The sequence below is a fragment of the Gossypium hirsutum genome, chromosome A02, assembly GCF_007990345.1.
Source record: "Gossypium hirsutum isolate 1008001.06 chromosome A02, Gossypium_hirsutum_v2.1, whole genome shotgun sequence".
In the NCBI taxonomy this organism is placed as follows: domain Eukaryota; kingdom Viridiplantae; phylum Streptophyta; class Magnoliopsida; order Malvales; family Malvaceae; genus Gossypium; species Gossypium hirsutum.
Genome location: NC_053425.1, coordinates 101,653,275 through 101,668,619, shown reverse-complemented (window position 1 = coordinate 101,668,619; position 15,345 = coordinate 101,653,275). Strand labels below are relative to the sequence as shown.

At 33.8% G+C, this 15,345-nt stretch overlaps 1 protein-coding gene across 2 annotated transcripts; it reads left to right on the top strand.

The window, feature by feature from the left end:
- Positions 1-504: 504 nt before the first annotated feature.
- LOC107924794 (uncharacterized) lies at positions 505-3,302 on the top strand. 2 transcript variants are annotated; one of them, XM_016855390.2, is made up of 6 exons: positions 505-973; positions 1,073-1,291; positions 1,391-1,557; positions 2,426-2,507; positions 2,644-2,712; positions 2,984-3,302. In XM_016855390.2, exons 1-6 carry the CDS (start codon positions 701-703, stop codon positions 3,152-3,154), a joined length of 981 nt encoding a protein of 326 aa, XP_016710879.2. In that variant the 5' UTR covers positions 505-700; the 3' UTR covers positions 3,155-3,302. The 2 variants fall into 2 exon arrangements, with proteins under 2 accessions (XP_016710879.2, XP_016710886.2); XM_016855397.2 differs by having other exon boundaries at positions 654-973; positions 2,936-3,302.
- Positions 3,303-15,345: the final 12,043 nt, after the last annotated feature.

Below are 15,345 nucleotides of genomic sequence, written 5' to 3'. Positions count from 1 at the left end.
TTTGACGGGAGAAGGAAGAGGAGTGGTTTATTGACAGCAAACTTTAGCCTTAACTTGTTTGAATTAGTTTTACATAGTGCTAAAATTGTTTTTAAATTTGCTTGGAACTGAATTTTAGCATTTGAAATTTAAATTATAGATAAAGGATTTAATATAAACCATATCTTATTGACTCTAGATAATAAATAGGCGAGAATAATTTTTTATTCTACGTCATTCTTATCATTTTCTGATAAGAGGATGACAAATCAGATTTTTTCTTTTAATTTTCTAATAAATGCTAAAAATTAGGAATAAAAATCTAATTTGTCATTCTCATATTATAAAAGGATAAGAATAACGTGAAATTACAGTTTTATACAATCATTTTTCTTTAAATAAATAAGCTAGTTGAATGTTATTTTGAGTCATCTCTTTTGGAGTTCTTATGTGAAAGATTATTTTGTAATTTCCTACTATTTACAGCTACAATTATTTTGTAAATAATGTTTGAGACAATCAATTGGAACATAACAGCAAACCGATTTTTTTTTTCAAAAATCAATATTTCTTATAGTTCGAAAAGTATTAATTATACATAACTATATTTTAAAAAGAAAATGTAACTCGCCAATACTTAATAAATAATAATAATAATAAATAAATACTGATTTGTGGAATTGAGAGGAGTGGCCTAGGAAGGGCGTGTGGCTGTCAGCATATGCCTGCTTTATCTAGTCATACCCTCCTTTTGTATCCACACAACTTGAACAACACCAAAGCAGCCACGCCACCTCACTCAACAAAGCCCATAACTAAACCTCTCAAATCCTTTTCTTTTCCTGTTTTCTCTTCCACTGCCAATTGTTCAACCATGTCATCAGCTGTGATTGCAGGTGCCTCTTCTTCTTGTTCTGCCGCCTTCACCAGCAGGAAGAACTACTCCAACAAAACTACCTCCACCCCTTCTCCCAAGGCATTCAATACTTCACAGGTATGACTGTTTGTCATGTCATCTGAATCCTCTCTCAAACTGCTTTCACTTCAGTACCCAATTAACTGAAACCTCTCATTTTGTCCCATGCATGTACAGAAAACCGCACTCCAAGGCTTGTCTCTTCAAGAGGCCAAAGGGGGTATCTCAGATTTCTTCATAGCTGAGAAAAAGAGCAGTGTCTGTTCCAGTCATGTAGGAAGAGGACTTGAGATCACTGCAAGAACTGCCGGTGCTTCAAAAACTATAGAGGTTGAGGTTGACAAGCCTTTAGGTTTGACATTAGGTCAGAAGCAAGGAGGTGGTGTAGTTATCACTGTAAGTTTTGATGTTTCTTCCATCATTGATGTGACAGTATTTTGGCCTTTTCTCTTTCCAATTCAATGTGGTTTTTTAAATGGATGGATACAACTACAGGCTGTTGATGGGGGTGGGAATGCAGCAAAAGCAGGGCTTAAGGCAGGGGATCAGGTACTTTACACTAGCAGTTTCTTTGGGGATGAACTTTGGCCTGCAGATAAGCTTGGGTTCACTAAAACTGCCATACAGGCAAAGCCCGATTCTGTATATTTTGTTGTTAGCAGGTTTGCTTTCTTATCTAAATTTCACTTCTTATCATTTATCTAAATTTAGTTGTATAATTTCAGTGAATAGGTAGAAAGGAGGAAGCTTTTGTTGATAATTTGATATAAATTCATGGAATAACAAAGAAGACGGTAAAATTTCTTCTTTGTTGTGGGTTACAAAGTCACAAATTTTAGTCAATAAAAGGTTATTTCTCACTTTATAGATTTAAATACAAACTCATTTATTGAATATGATTGTCCCATGGGGAATAATCCATGAATGGATTAGGCTTCATGCCAAGAAAACGTGCTATAGTGTGTAGTGAAGCAAATCAAGATATAGTAGTATATGATCTCCTTTTGCACTTTCGAATTTTGGCCATTCACTAAAATGAGGGAGCTTACCAGAGGGTTTAGACAAACAAGGGTCCTTTTCTTCTGTTCTTTTTCTTTCCTTTTCCCAATGGAAATATTGCAGCTAAACCTCCTCTAGGATGTTATTTTTCTTTTTTCCTTGAAGAATATGGATACCGATTCACTTTGAGAAAGGAGACAGTGATATGTTGGCATAGCTGCTATACTGCTACTAAGTCTATTTTTATTATTCTCTTAAATGAAGAAGTCCAGTAAAGATTGCCAATAAAAATGACTTCTGGTTGAGCTCATAGCTTTGCTCAGCCTATTCATGTAGCCACCTTAAAGAAGTGGTATTTAGCAGAACTGGAGTTTGAATTCCAGCATTTTCAACTCCTATCCTCGAAAGGGTTCTTTCATACCAAAAAGATGCCATGTGGTTGTACCCGGTTACTGGACACAATAAAATGATGTATTAGCCTTGAGAATACATCAAAAAATGCCATCTGACAGTCCTTTTGATGTATTGCAGAGGTGCAGAAGTTGATGTTAAACGACTACCAAAACGACCGGCACCACCTCGCTTCGGAAGGAAACTTACTGAGGCTCAAAAGGCAAACATAGCTTTGGCCAACTAAGATTATACTTCACTTTAGATAAAGATTAGCATACTAAGTTACATTTGTGTGTGTATTAAATGAGACTATATAGCACATGTTGAAAGTACTAATGGAATGCAGAATTTTGCAGGCAAGAGCTACTCATATTTGCCTTGACTGCGGATACATATACACTGCACAGAAACCTTTTGATGAGCAGGCAAGTTTCTCAGAAAAAGAATTTAAACTTCTTATTCGATTTAATCATCTAAAATTGACAGCAGTAATCAATATAAAAAAGAAGAGGGGTATAGAAAATATAAAAGCCATAGGTGTTACCTATGGCTTTCGGATGCTTTTCACCAAATATATAGTGCTCGCATGTATTTATGTTCATTGTATATATTGGCTAATCTGTATTCTGCTTGCAACTGTTGGAGGAGATTAATGGTCCTCTCATGGTCATGAAAGTTTAACTGAATATTCTCCAGCCTGATACGTATGGATGCCCTCAATGTCAAGCACCAAAGAAGAGATTCGCACCATATGATATAAATACTGGCAAAGCTATCGGCGGAGGGCTACCTCCAATTGGGGTCATTATTGGGCTGCTGGCTGGTGTTGGAGCTGTTGGAGCATTGCTTGTTTATGGCCTTCAATGAAACTGTTTATAATGTGTATTCTTTCATAGAATCAGTGGTACTAGTACGACTTCTTAACTCATATCTAGTTTCACTTTCAAACATATGAATTAAGGAGCTGATAAGCAAAATCTTGATGAATAGCAATACCGACCATTGCAATTTTTAAGTCTATTTCTGTAATACTCTATACCCAATCCAGTCGCCAAGCCCAAATATAAATATGTCACACCACCATCTCCCTACTTGTACATTACAGTTTTCATTTTATTAAAGCCATCGCATGTTATTCTAGCATTTGCACAGGTTTTAAGATATAAATGCGTTAATCATCATTAAATCATGTTGGACATACATCAATGTAACTAACCATTTTAAAAAATATATATTTCAAGCATTTGGACCACTTAGCAAAATTTCAAAGTTAAACACGTAGGTATTGATACTGACCCTAGGGTATCAGTACTTTCTTTAAGTGATATAGATACCACCGGGAAAATCAATACCAAACTTGCATTATGTTTCTCGCAGAAAAATCATATAAACAAAAATTATTGGTACCTGTCATAGAGTATCGATATATTTACCCTCGAGTATTGATATTTGAGTAAGGGTATCAATACCAAATTTCTATTCTGACTTCCCTACACGTTTCAAAACACAGAAGTATCATTTTTAAAACCTGATTATCAATACCTCAACTACAGGCGTTCAAAATACAACATACAAAAGTACTTAGTCCATACCAATTTACAGCATGTTTGGTTGACTGTAAGGGTAATACATTACAGCCCTATTCAATGGGCCCATTACCAAACCATTGTTTGGTTGGCTGTAATAGTTATTACAGCTATTTTCGTTACAAGATTATTTAGCATGAAAATGCATCAAACCATTCGTGCTCCCCTGTTGAATGATGATTCAAGGAATGGGTGGAATAGCAAATTAGAGAAATGTTTCAATTTTACCCTCACCATCCTCCTCTCTTTCTTACAAACTGAAATCCCCAACTCATATCTTCTCTTTCTTACGCATGAAATCCCCAATCTCCAAGTGATATTTTTTTTCCATTCTTCTTCCCTCCACCACTATAAAATTCATTTATTTTTCACTTCATTGAAAATTTTCTTTTTAATCTCATTTCTTCCTAAACCTAATAGCTTAACCCATTGAAAAAAAAAAAGTGAAGTGTTTTTTGAGTCGTCTCGTAGGATCCAAGATCTAGTAAGTTTTAATTCGAACTATCTGTTTTTCAATGTTTCTTTACGTGTTTTTCAATTAATATATGTTTTTCAATGTTTCTTTATGTGTTTTTCAATTAATATATGTTTTTCGTGTTTTTTTTTATTGTAAAAGCAAATGTAAAACTTACCCTTGTTCAAGTAATTTGGCTTTCCAGGAAGAACGCTAAGATTCCATTCTATTTGTATTAGATTCAAAAAACTTATCCTTCTTCGATATTTGGGCTCTTCGTCTCATTGTTTTCTCCAAAACTTCTAGTAAAACTTTCTTTCCCTATTTTCTTCATTCTCTTAAATATTCTTTTTTTATGTTTGGTTTTCTGTGAATTTGATGACACATGTTAAGAAAAGATCACTAACTCTGACAATAACAAATCATTTTAAGTTTTAAACAAAAGGAAGAAACTTTATTTTTATAAGCCATGGAGAGACAATATGTTGTTCTTGTGTATGTGCCTAGTTTTTGTTTGTCTGTTTAAGGTAGATAAAAGGTAGCTTTAAATACCCAGATTAAAAATTCTAGAAAAAAAAGTGTAATTTTTGGATCCCAATGTTTAAAGATTTTGATGATTCTTATAGGGAAAAATTGGAAAAAAAATTTAGTTAATGCGCCAATTTGGTATTTAACTTAAATTAATGGATTAAATTTGCTTCTTTGAATCTATTATCTAATATTTTCTAATTCTTCTAGAGGTGTATTGGATTTTTTGGTTTTTTATTCGATTTATTGTTTTATTTGCATTGAATTTGAGATTCTTGCTTGGTAGTCCAATGCTGATTATGGATCTTACTTGAAATTTGTCTTGGTTGATGAGAAGGAATAAGGGTTGAGGAGAGTGCAAGATTCATTTTTGTACCTTAGAAAAAGTAGCAAAACCAAGAGTGATATGGATTTTAAATGTATTAGTTCGTAAAAATATGGACAAATCTAGAATTATAAAGGAATAGTGGATAAATCTGGTAAAAGTGCAATGGATTTCAGTTGCGCCATTGTCCAAGAAAGATTTTGGATGTAAGAAATGGAGTAAACAAACATAAAAGAGATTTGGGGTATCTAAAAATTTATTTGTAGGATCAAGTATGGTTTTTTTAAGTGCATATACTATGTAGGCAGCAAAGGGGTCACTAGTGGTTTCAAAGAAGGAAATTTAGTGATGAGGATGCAAAGTTTGATTCAAGTTTGAATACATAGTGGAACTATTAAATCACAGATCTTTAAAAGGAATTGGTTTGGTTTGCTCACTAATAATCCAAAAGCAGAGGTGATAATTAATTTGGCACGAAGTGCAAATTTGTTGTTTTTAGTTACTTTTCAAGTTTTCATAACATACTAGTTTTCTGTTTCATTCTTTCACAGGGCTTCTCAGTTTGCTGCAAGGATTAAGTTAATATGTATGTATTCTGTAATCATAAATATGTTTATCTCATCTAAGACTAAACAAGTCTTTTGTCATCTTTAAATGTTTGTTGGATCTAAGACTAAAACAATCGAACAATTAACGTTATCTTCCCGTGCATCTTTTTATTACCACAGATTTATGTTTAATGCTTAAAGCTTACACCATGTTTAATGTTTCCTATACTATCAACTATTGTCAAATATTAGCTCAAATCAGTTTTCTGCTCTCTTTCTTTCTTAGCTCGAGTCATTTGTCTTTATCTTCATTCACTTGAAAAAGTTCATGTACTACTAATGTTTCGATCTACCTCCTTTATTAGCATTATAGACAAATTTACTGTTTTATCTTAACTTCCTGAAATAGTTGTCTCATGTTCAAATATATTTCATATATTCTTGTCATGCTCTATATGGCCCCTAATATATTTATATTCTTCATATATTGTTAGGATCGACCTGATTAAGCAATAAAAAAAATAGCAGAATAAATTAAGAAATTGAACACACAAATTTAATGTGGAAAAACCCTTCCAAAAAGGATAAAAAACCACGGCAAAGATAATTTTACTATAATGGAAAAAGAACGAATAGTACAAAAGATAGAGCTAAAAGCTAAACCACGAAAACCCAAAAACAAAGAAACCTCAAAACGTAAACACAAATTTCTCTAAATGTTTTATGAGTTCTAATCTCTAATGGTGTATTTTCTAAGGTTATAAAAGAAACTATTTATAGGCTAAATTAGTAGGTCAAATAAACTATGCTAATAAATGCTAAATCTTTTAGAAAGAAAATATATTTTGTTTAACTTGACTTGCAAGCAAAATATATTTTGTTTAACTTGACTTGCAAGCAATCTTTAAGAATTTGGGTCACACAACTCTAACAATTTGAATTCTTACTACGCCATCTTTGCCAAAGCCCGCCACGGGCCTATCTTGAACTATGCAGGGAATTAACTGAGTCGAATTTGTGCTTAGAAGCTGGAAGACTTCTAGCCTTCAACTTGTGTATTGCCAAATCAAAACGAACCCGGGTCTAATTTTCACGAACACAGTGCCCTAACTTTTCAAAGCTTGTATCCAAAAGAGAACCTCTCTTCAATGAAACGGTCATACTTTTTTCCCTCCTATGACAAAGTTGCCTCCACTCCAAACGAGTTGACTTCGACTCCGTAATGGACGAGGGATGTCTGATTTCACCGGTCACTGTAGAACCTTCTAGAATATAAAGATTGTCAGTTCTTTTACCTTTTAACAAAACGAGAGCTCTACAAGATACTTTAATGTCGCTCGACTCGATGTTGATTAAAATACTCAAGAAGATGAGATACTTTCATAAATCAGGTACATACCTGACATCTGAGAGTGTCTTAATCATCCCATCGTGTATCCTAATTTTGATAGTACTAATACCAATTACCTTACTAGATGAATCGTTTATCATGCACACAACTCCACCTTCAACCAAACTGTATATAAAGAACTATTCTATATTAGGACACATGTGGAAAGAACATCCCAAATCTAAGATCCACTCGGACATGAGCTTGGAGTTATCACTCGTTGACACTAACAAGAAATAATCACCGCTTTCGTCGACCAAATTAGCACCAACTACATCTTCGTCGTTACTCTCAGCAACTCTTTTATTCCGTAGTTTATAACAGTCTGCTTTGACGTGGCCTAACTTTTTACAGTAGCGACACCTTTTGTCTCATATCTTTAATGCTACCAAAATGGAAGCTTGCCTATCTGCCTTGCTATCCAAACCAAACTCATTGTCGAGTTTGTCTCTACTCAACAAATGACCCTTCACATCTTTGAACAAGAGTTTGTCTCTGCCATAAGTCAGGGTCTTCCCGAAAGACTTGTATGAAGGGGGTAAAGAGCACAATAATAGTATAGTCTGATCTTCGTTGTCAATATGAACCTCAACATTCTTTAAATCATTTAAAAGAGTAATGAATTGACTAATTTGATCTCTAAGAAGCTCACATTCGTTAATGCGAAACGTAAATGGACTTTGTTTCAACACTAAACGGTTAGACAGAGACTTAGTCGCATAAAGAGTTTCTAACCTTTTCCACAAGGCAGATGAGGTCTTCTCTAGCAATACCTCCTGCAATACTGTATTCGTGAGGCATAACTGGATTGCAGACAAGGCCTTTTCATCAAGCTTTTCCCATTCTGTTTGATTTAGATTCTCAGGCCTTTTCCTGGTAACAACATTTTTTAATCCAGTTTGAACTAGAATTGTCATCATTCGAACTTGCCACAGATTGAAATTTTTCTCACCATCGAACTTCTCAATTTCAAACCTTATTGCTGCCATCTCTGAACGGGCTGATCTATGAAAATTGAACTAGCTCTAATACCACTTGTGCCTCGCGAATACGGTATTGTAGATAATTAATTTCTTTTTTAATTGATTTGCAGAGCGGTGGTGGCAGAAATAAGCAGTAAAAATTCAGTTTTGAAAACAATTTCATTAATAGTGCAAGTGAGCCTTAATGTGAGCCAAGAAACAACTCAACATTTCTTATAGATGTTGGAAATTGGCTCCATTATCATCTCCCAATGAATTTGTACCAATGTTAACGCTGATCATGGAGTGCGATCAACAAATTCATGTTTTTGCCATTTGTGGGTGTATAAGTTTGAACTTGTATTGTAATAAAAATGTAATTTATGGAGTAAAGTCATTCAAGAATTGGCCATTGTCAAATTTGTATATAAAAAGGAACGGAATATTGTGTAATTTTATCCTTTTACACTTTTGCTTTTCTTTGTGACATTTTCTGACATTATCCTTACATCGGATTCAATGGAAAAGTGAACAATGATAAGAAATAGAATGGCCCAAATTTGAAAAAAAAAAACTAGTCATGGGCCTAAAATAATAATAATTATATTAAGAATGCTATTAAATAGTATATTATTTTATTAAATTGTATTAATAATTATGTTAAAATATGATTAGATTATTTTTTTATTTTTATTAATTCATATTTTAATAATAATTATATTAAGAATATTATTAAATTATATATTATTTTATTAAATTATATTTAATAATAATTATGTTAAAATATGATTAAATTATTTACATTTTATTTTTATTAAATTATATTTAATAATAATCTTATTAAAATTTAATAACAATAACAATAATCATCTACCTAAAAAATTTTGCTAAGGGTATTCTGGTTATTTAAATCTTTTTCCTCATGCTATTACAATATCTATTCCATCCAACCAAAGACAAGAATACCATTATAGCTCTATTCAATCCCATTGAACCAAACAATTGAATTACTGATTACAGTTCTATTCCATTACACCTTTATTCCATTACATTTCTATTTCATTACAGCCTTACTCCATTCACTCCAACCGAACCTAGTGTTAGTTTCTAAACATCATGCATCAAATACTTCGACTAATAATCATCCAAATGGCTAAATTTAACAGTTCAAAATGTCATAAATGTGTATGAGTAAGATACGTCATGCCATCATCAATGTTCATAAACCTAAGCATATTCATAACTCACAAACCTCATAAACAAAAGCAAAAACTAGCAAAAAGTTCAAAACTATCATGGCTATAAATAGGTCTACCATATTGCCTTATTCCCCAAAATGTAAATAAATAAATATTGAACACCTACGAAATACTAACAAGTCTTCCTTGGATCACTCCCTCAGAAAAACCACACCGCCCACAACGGAATGTCACTAACCTGTAAAAGTTAAAAAAAGTGGGTGAGCTTAAAAAATCTCAATGAATGATTAGAATAACCACTACGCAAACATGTTGTCATACATCCACAACACAACCATATATATACAATTACAATATTTTTATGTCTAGTGTCATATAATACCTATTCATGCATTATCTATTAGTTCATCTACATAGCATTTACATACTCATTCAAGCATATATCACATAACACATATTCCATTAATCATGTATCACATTTCACATAATCACATATAATGATAAATTGGCTCTTGAGGTATGAAGCATGAAGTGGGCACTATTACCACACATTGGATACATTGATTTCCATTCACACCAAATGACTCATAAAGTCGAACATATCCTATAAGTGAAGCATATAGCTAACACTCTCCTTATTTCCCCTCACATGTCTCGTTGAATAGAGCTTAACTATGTAACACCCCAAACCCGACCTAGAAGTTAGGCCCGAATCTAACATGCCACATTAAAATGTTTTTCAAAAACCCTGTTTTCATTAAAAACCCTTCTTATTTGAAAACTTAAGTAGAATCCCAGTTGCGTTAGTTTCTTTTCAACACGTGGTTCATTGAAAAATACATAATTTTATTCCCAAAATTTCTTTCAGTTGTAGAAGCTAGTTTTAAATTAATTACTAAAAACTTGATGTTAAAAAGTTAAGTTGCGAAAGCATTTTGAAAAGTTACGGAAAGGTAGTGTTTGAAAATAGTTATTGTTTTGGAAAATCGTGTCCTGCTTGTAATAGATATTAAACATACTAAATAAACTTCCCAAATAAAAAGTTAAGGAAATAAAGAGGCCATATTACAACCCAAATCAAAAACCAAAGTGCTTAGTTAAATAAACGAAATAGAAAAACATGTGTAGTTGTGTGGTTATCTCCGAATCCCTCTGTGACACCGATCCACCTAACGCTGGGGATTACCTGCACAGTTAATAAACGGGGTGAGTTTACAAAAACTTAACGTGTAATCCCCTTACTAGAGTAATAGTCAGAATATCGAAACAGAAACAAAAATAGTCTGTCAACAGAAACAGTACAATTTAGTTCAGAGTATAGGTGGCCAAAGCTCAATACAAATCACTTGGGTCTCAGCCCATAACGGAACCAATTGGGCCTAGCCCATATCAGTAAATAGTGTCAGGTGGGCCTTAGCCCATTACAGAATCAGTAATGGAATCAGGTGTACAGTATGTATAATGTATGAATAATGCATGCGATCCCATCCAACCCTGCACTTGCCTCTGTCCAAACCCGCACTTACTGTGGGGATAAAATCGACCCACCCATCCAATACACCAAGCTTAGCACCGGTTGCGGCACTAAGTCAACAGAACGACTCAAAGCCATAGATAGAACGGCACAAAACCATAATCAGAATGGTTATAAACCATAACAGGATGGCACACAGCCATAATCAGAATGGCACAGAGCCATAAATACGGCACAAAGCCTTCAATTTGGCACAAAGCCTTTAGCAACGGGCACGAGCTTTCGGTAATAAGAACGACACAGAGCCTTCGGTAATAAGCGTGGCACAAAGCCATTAGTAAGAAGGACAGCACCAAGCCATCGATAACGAGTCTATAATCAGCACAAAGCCATCAATCACGATAATATAATTGGCACAAAGCCTTCGGTGGATAGACTGCACTAAGACATTGATAGTATATACAACACCAAGCCATCGGTAAAATGATCGACACTCAGCCATCATTTAGTCCACAATCATCTCGTACGACTCGTGCAACCTTAACAGATCAATACGAATGTTTGGCTTAAAGCCTTCGGTGGATCCACAGTCGTCTCAGCGACCCATGCGACCCTAACAAAATAGATCTTCCTCCGTACAAAATCCCAACCCCATGCAATGTGTCATGTATACAGGATGTCATGCCCATAATATCATCACAGTCAAGTCAGTCAAATCATAGCCATAGAATCACCGTCAAATCAGTCAAATTCATAGTCCAAGTCAGTCATTTACCCGTAAGGGCAAAACAGTCATTTATTCCTACAGGGGTATTTCAGTAATTTTACACTACAAAGGTATTTTGATAATTTTGCACTACAAGGGTATTTTGGTAATTTTGCACTGCAAAGGTATTTCGGTAATTTTGTACGCCAGGGGTCTTAACAACACAATAGAAGATCCACCGTCGCCTCGAGTGACTAAAGTAACCTAAACAGATATAACGGTGCAGATGGGCTTAAGGCCCGTACACGGCCCAAGTGGGCCCACATGCTTGTGTGGCCCATTTAGCCCAAATTTAGTTATGGCTATGTGACCTACATAGCCTAATCCAATATTTATCACCTACCGTGGATTTAATCTGTGTGGGGCCCATGAGCCCATTAGGCCCACATGACCCATTTCGGCCCAATGAAGCCCTTAATGGTCTATGCCATGCACACGACATGACAAGCCCAACTACTGCCCACCTAATAGTTAGACTTACACAAGCGAGCCCACGGGACCCATCGGGCCCATTCGGCCCATCGTTTATGAGAACGAGGGGTGTGAATACACACCTGTTTATGAGAACGCGTTGAAGTCCACAATCACCAACCTTGGCACATCCTGCTTCCCGCCAATCTCATGTTAGTTTCCCGATGTGGGATTACTTTTCAACCATTAGGATTTTTCCACATCCTTATGACCACTTCAACCACAGAGTTCCTGTCCAACTCCACCTCCTACACAGCTCAAACAGCAAAGTAAATACTCCATTGCGCATCCCAAGACTTGAACCTCAGACCTCACAGTTACACAACACGCCACTTTGCCACTCCACCACAGGCTCTTTCTGTGTTATAAATTCATCAAAAATATTCCTAAAGCCTACCCACTAACATCATGGCTCCTTTAAAAGAAAAACATAAATTTTTGCTAAAGCCCAGGTTTGAACACAGGACTACTCCAACACTCCCAAACACTCATAATCACCTAACCACTATAGCGGACAATCAATTGTGATATTTCTTCCACACATAAACTTTTATGTGTAGTCTCCTAGCGGCTCCCATGCATAAGGCCCAATACTTCTAGGCCCAAAAATTTAGGATATTACAAACTCACATTCCCTTATCCCTCCAACATGTCCTAGAGCATCAATGCCCAAAATTACTATACATATAGGTGAGTACTCACAATCCTATGGCATGCCAACTATATCCAACAGTTTCAAGATCACAAGGCCAAAATATCTAAAACGAACACATATCACTTACCGATTATCCGTGAACTATCACTGTATATTTGCATTTTTAGCAAAACACTGTCACTAACATGTAAGATGTACATAAAATATACACATTTGCAGTTTCACAACAATTATCACAACAGTATATCACATGTTGTAGCATCTCATCCCAATTCACATATTCACATTCACATTCAATCCATACTTTCCTAGATTGTAAATGGTTCTAGAGAATCCGAAATTTTTAACACAATAAATTCATAGAACAATATATTCAAAAATCAGCCAATGACTCACCACAAGCAATCAAAAACATAAGCCTAAACTAAGTTCTCATGTAATTGAAACATTTAACTTAGCAAACTTTAAATTCAAATATCTCGGTCTATACTCAGCCTTTTCACCTAAAACCAATTATGTTCATCTTACAATTCACCTATGACTAATTCTCAACATTTAAACTACAAAAAAAACCCAATTCATGGTATCGACTTTTTTAACATGTTTTATGGCTATTTTCTAAAAAATCATTAAAACTTAAGAAATATTTGAAAAAACTTCAAAAAAAAGTTTAGAAACATTACTCATGTCAAAACTAATTGAAAAAAGTTTTGAAACTACGTTTTTACTCAAAATCTTGAAATTCACCATTAATGACTCTATTTTCGGCTCTTAATCAAAACATGCAATTTAATGGCTAATAATTCAATTTTGAAGACTAATTAACATTAAAAACTAATTTATTGATGAATGGTTACCTTTGATGGATGAAAAACAGAGATTTGTTGAAAACCTAAAAAACTCACACGTGAAGAAGATGATGAAATCTATGGCATTTTTGGGTGTTTTAATAGAATTTTATGGAGATTTACAACTTAGGTGGTGATAGAAATCAAAAGAATATGGTTTGGGAATCAAAATTGAAGACTTGGGACATTGGGAGAGTGAGTGACGACAAGGAAATTGAATAGGAGAAAGCTAACCTGAATTTGGAAAGATGGAGAGGAAAATAGGTTGTATTTTTAAAAATTGGTAACACTGCCACATAAATGCTCACAGCTTTGATCCTATTGCAAATCAGTCCTTTTCCTAAAATTACAAGTTTCTAAAACAATTTATCAAAAATTGATTTGACTTTCTAATAACCATAATCAAAAACATTATCGATATACCAAGTTGCAAAATTCTAAACACTCTAAGGTTAAAATTCCTAAAATACTCCTAAAACTTCTAGGCCCTATTTTGGGGTGCTACAATTTCTTTTTTTGCACCAAGAAAACCCCAGGATGTGCTTTAACTGGCTTTATTATTTGTTCCAGGTTTTTTAAGTAGCAATTGCCTAGTGGTCTATCTAAGCAGAAAAGGATGCAAGGAAGTCCAGGACCATGGAGTAACGCATGAGAATAATGGTTAGCTAAATAATTTTCTTTGAGGAATATGATTGTAGAAAAATGGGAGTTTTTTTCTCTTAGAAAAGTGCAAAGATAGTGTTCTATTTCAAGTATTGTGTATGACAGATCGCTATAAAGTTTAGACAAATATTTTCGCAAGATGAGAAAATGTGTATTGTTCACTTTAAAGGTTTAAAGATAATTATTTTTAGTAAAAGACACTCTAAAATGGTGGTTTTTTTCTTCATAAAACCACAATTAAGAGTTGGTATAGATCTAGAACTAATATTCATGTCGTTGCTAATATAAAGATTACCATATTTTTCCACAGTAAGATATTATGTGCTTTAAAAGTTTAATGACCGTCTTTATTCTTTTATCTTATAGAAAAAAAATCTCGAAAGTGAAGGCGTTGACTCATTATTCAAAGATCCTTTATTTGACATGAGATTGTTTTCCCCCATCAAATGAAAGCAAATAAATAAAACTAAATTGTAGCATAAAAATTTATATAGAAAGGAAATAAAACTTTAAAAATCATATGTATTTTTAAAAATATATTGAGTTTTAATTTATTTTAAATTTTTTTAAAAAATATAATTGAAGTTACATTAATATTTAGAGTATCATCCATTCAATAAATATTCTTATGGTATCATCAGTTTAATGCTTCCATTGGATGGGCGATGAGTTTACCTTTAGCGAGATTAAAAATTGTGGTGGTCGTGAGATTGGATATAATGGTGAGACTGGCTATTGTAATAGTAAGATTAAAATTAGTGGTGGGATGTGTATTTGGATTCAAACGCAGCTGTAACAGTAAGCTGAGATTATAAAATGATTTTTAAAGATATTAAATTTAAGGGTAAACTACAAGAATGGTCACCCAACTATACCTTTTGTTATATTTTGGTCATCCAAGTATTAATTTTCTTTATTTAGTAACTAAAATGTTTGAAATTAAATATTTTAGTTATCTCTTATTAGTTTCCATTAGATGAGTGATAGAAAGCTGGGCTTTTTTTGTCGGTCAAATAACAAATTTAGCACTCTAATGTTTACATATTCTATCAAATTGATCCTAAATGTAAATAAATTCAACAACTTTAGCCCTCAATGTTTACAAAATTTATCATTTTAGTTAGAATTCCAAAAAATTTAATAAATTTAGCACTCAACATTTACAAAGTTTATCCATTTAGTTCTAATT

What these genes read in the sequence shown, in the direction of transcription:
- LOC107924794 (XM_016855390.2), top strand. Translation starts at nt 701, where the DNA reads ATGCCTGCTTTATCTAGTCATACCCTCCTTTTGTATCCACACAACTTG. An exon ending in AGGCATTCAATACTTCACAG is followed by an intron (nt 974 to 1,072) that starts GTATGACTGTTT and finishes ATGCATGTACAG; the next exon opens with AAAACCGCACTCCAAGGCTT. An exon ending in AACTTACTGAGGCTCAAAAG is followed by an intron (nt 2,508 to 2,643) that starts GCAAACATAGCT and finishes AGAATTTTGCAG; the next exon opens with GCAAGAGCTACTCATATTTG.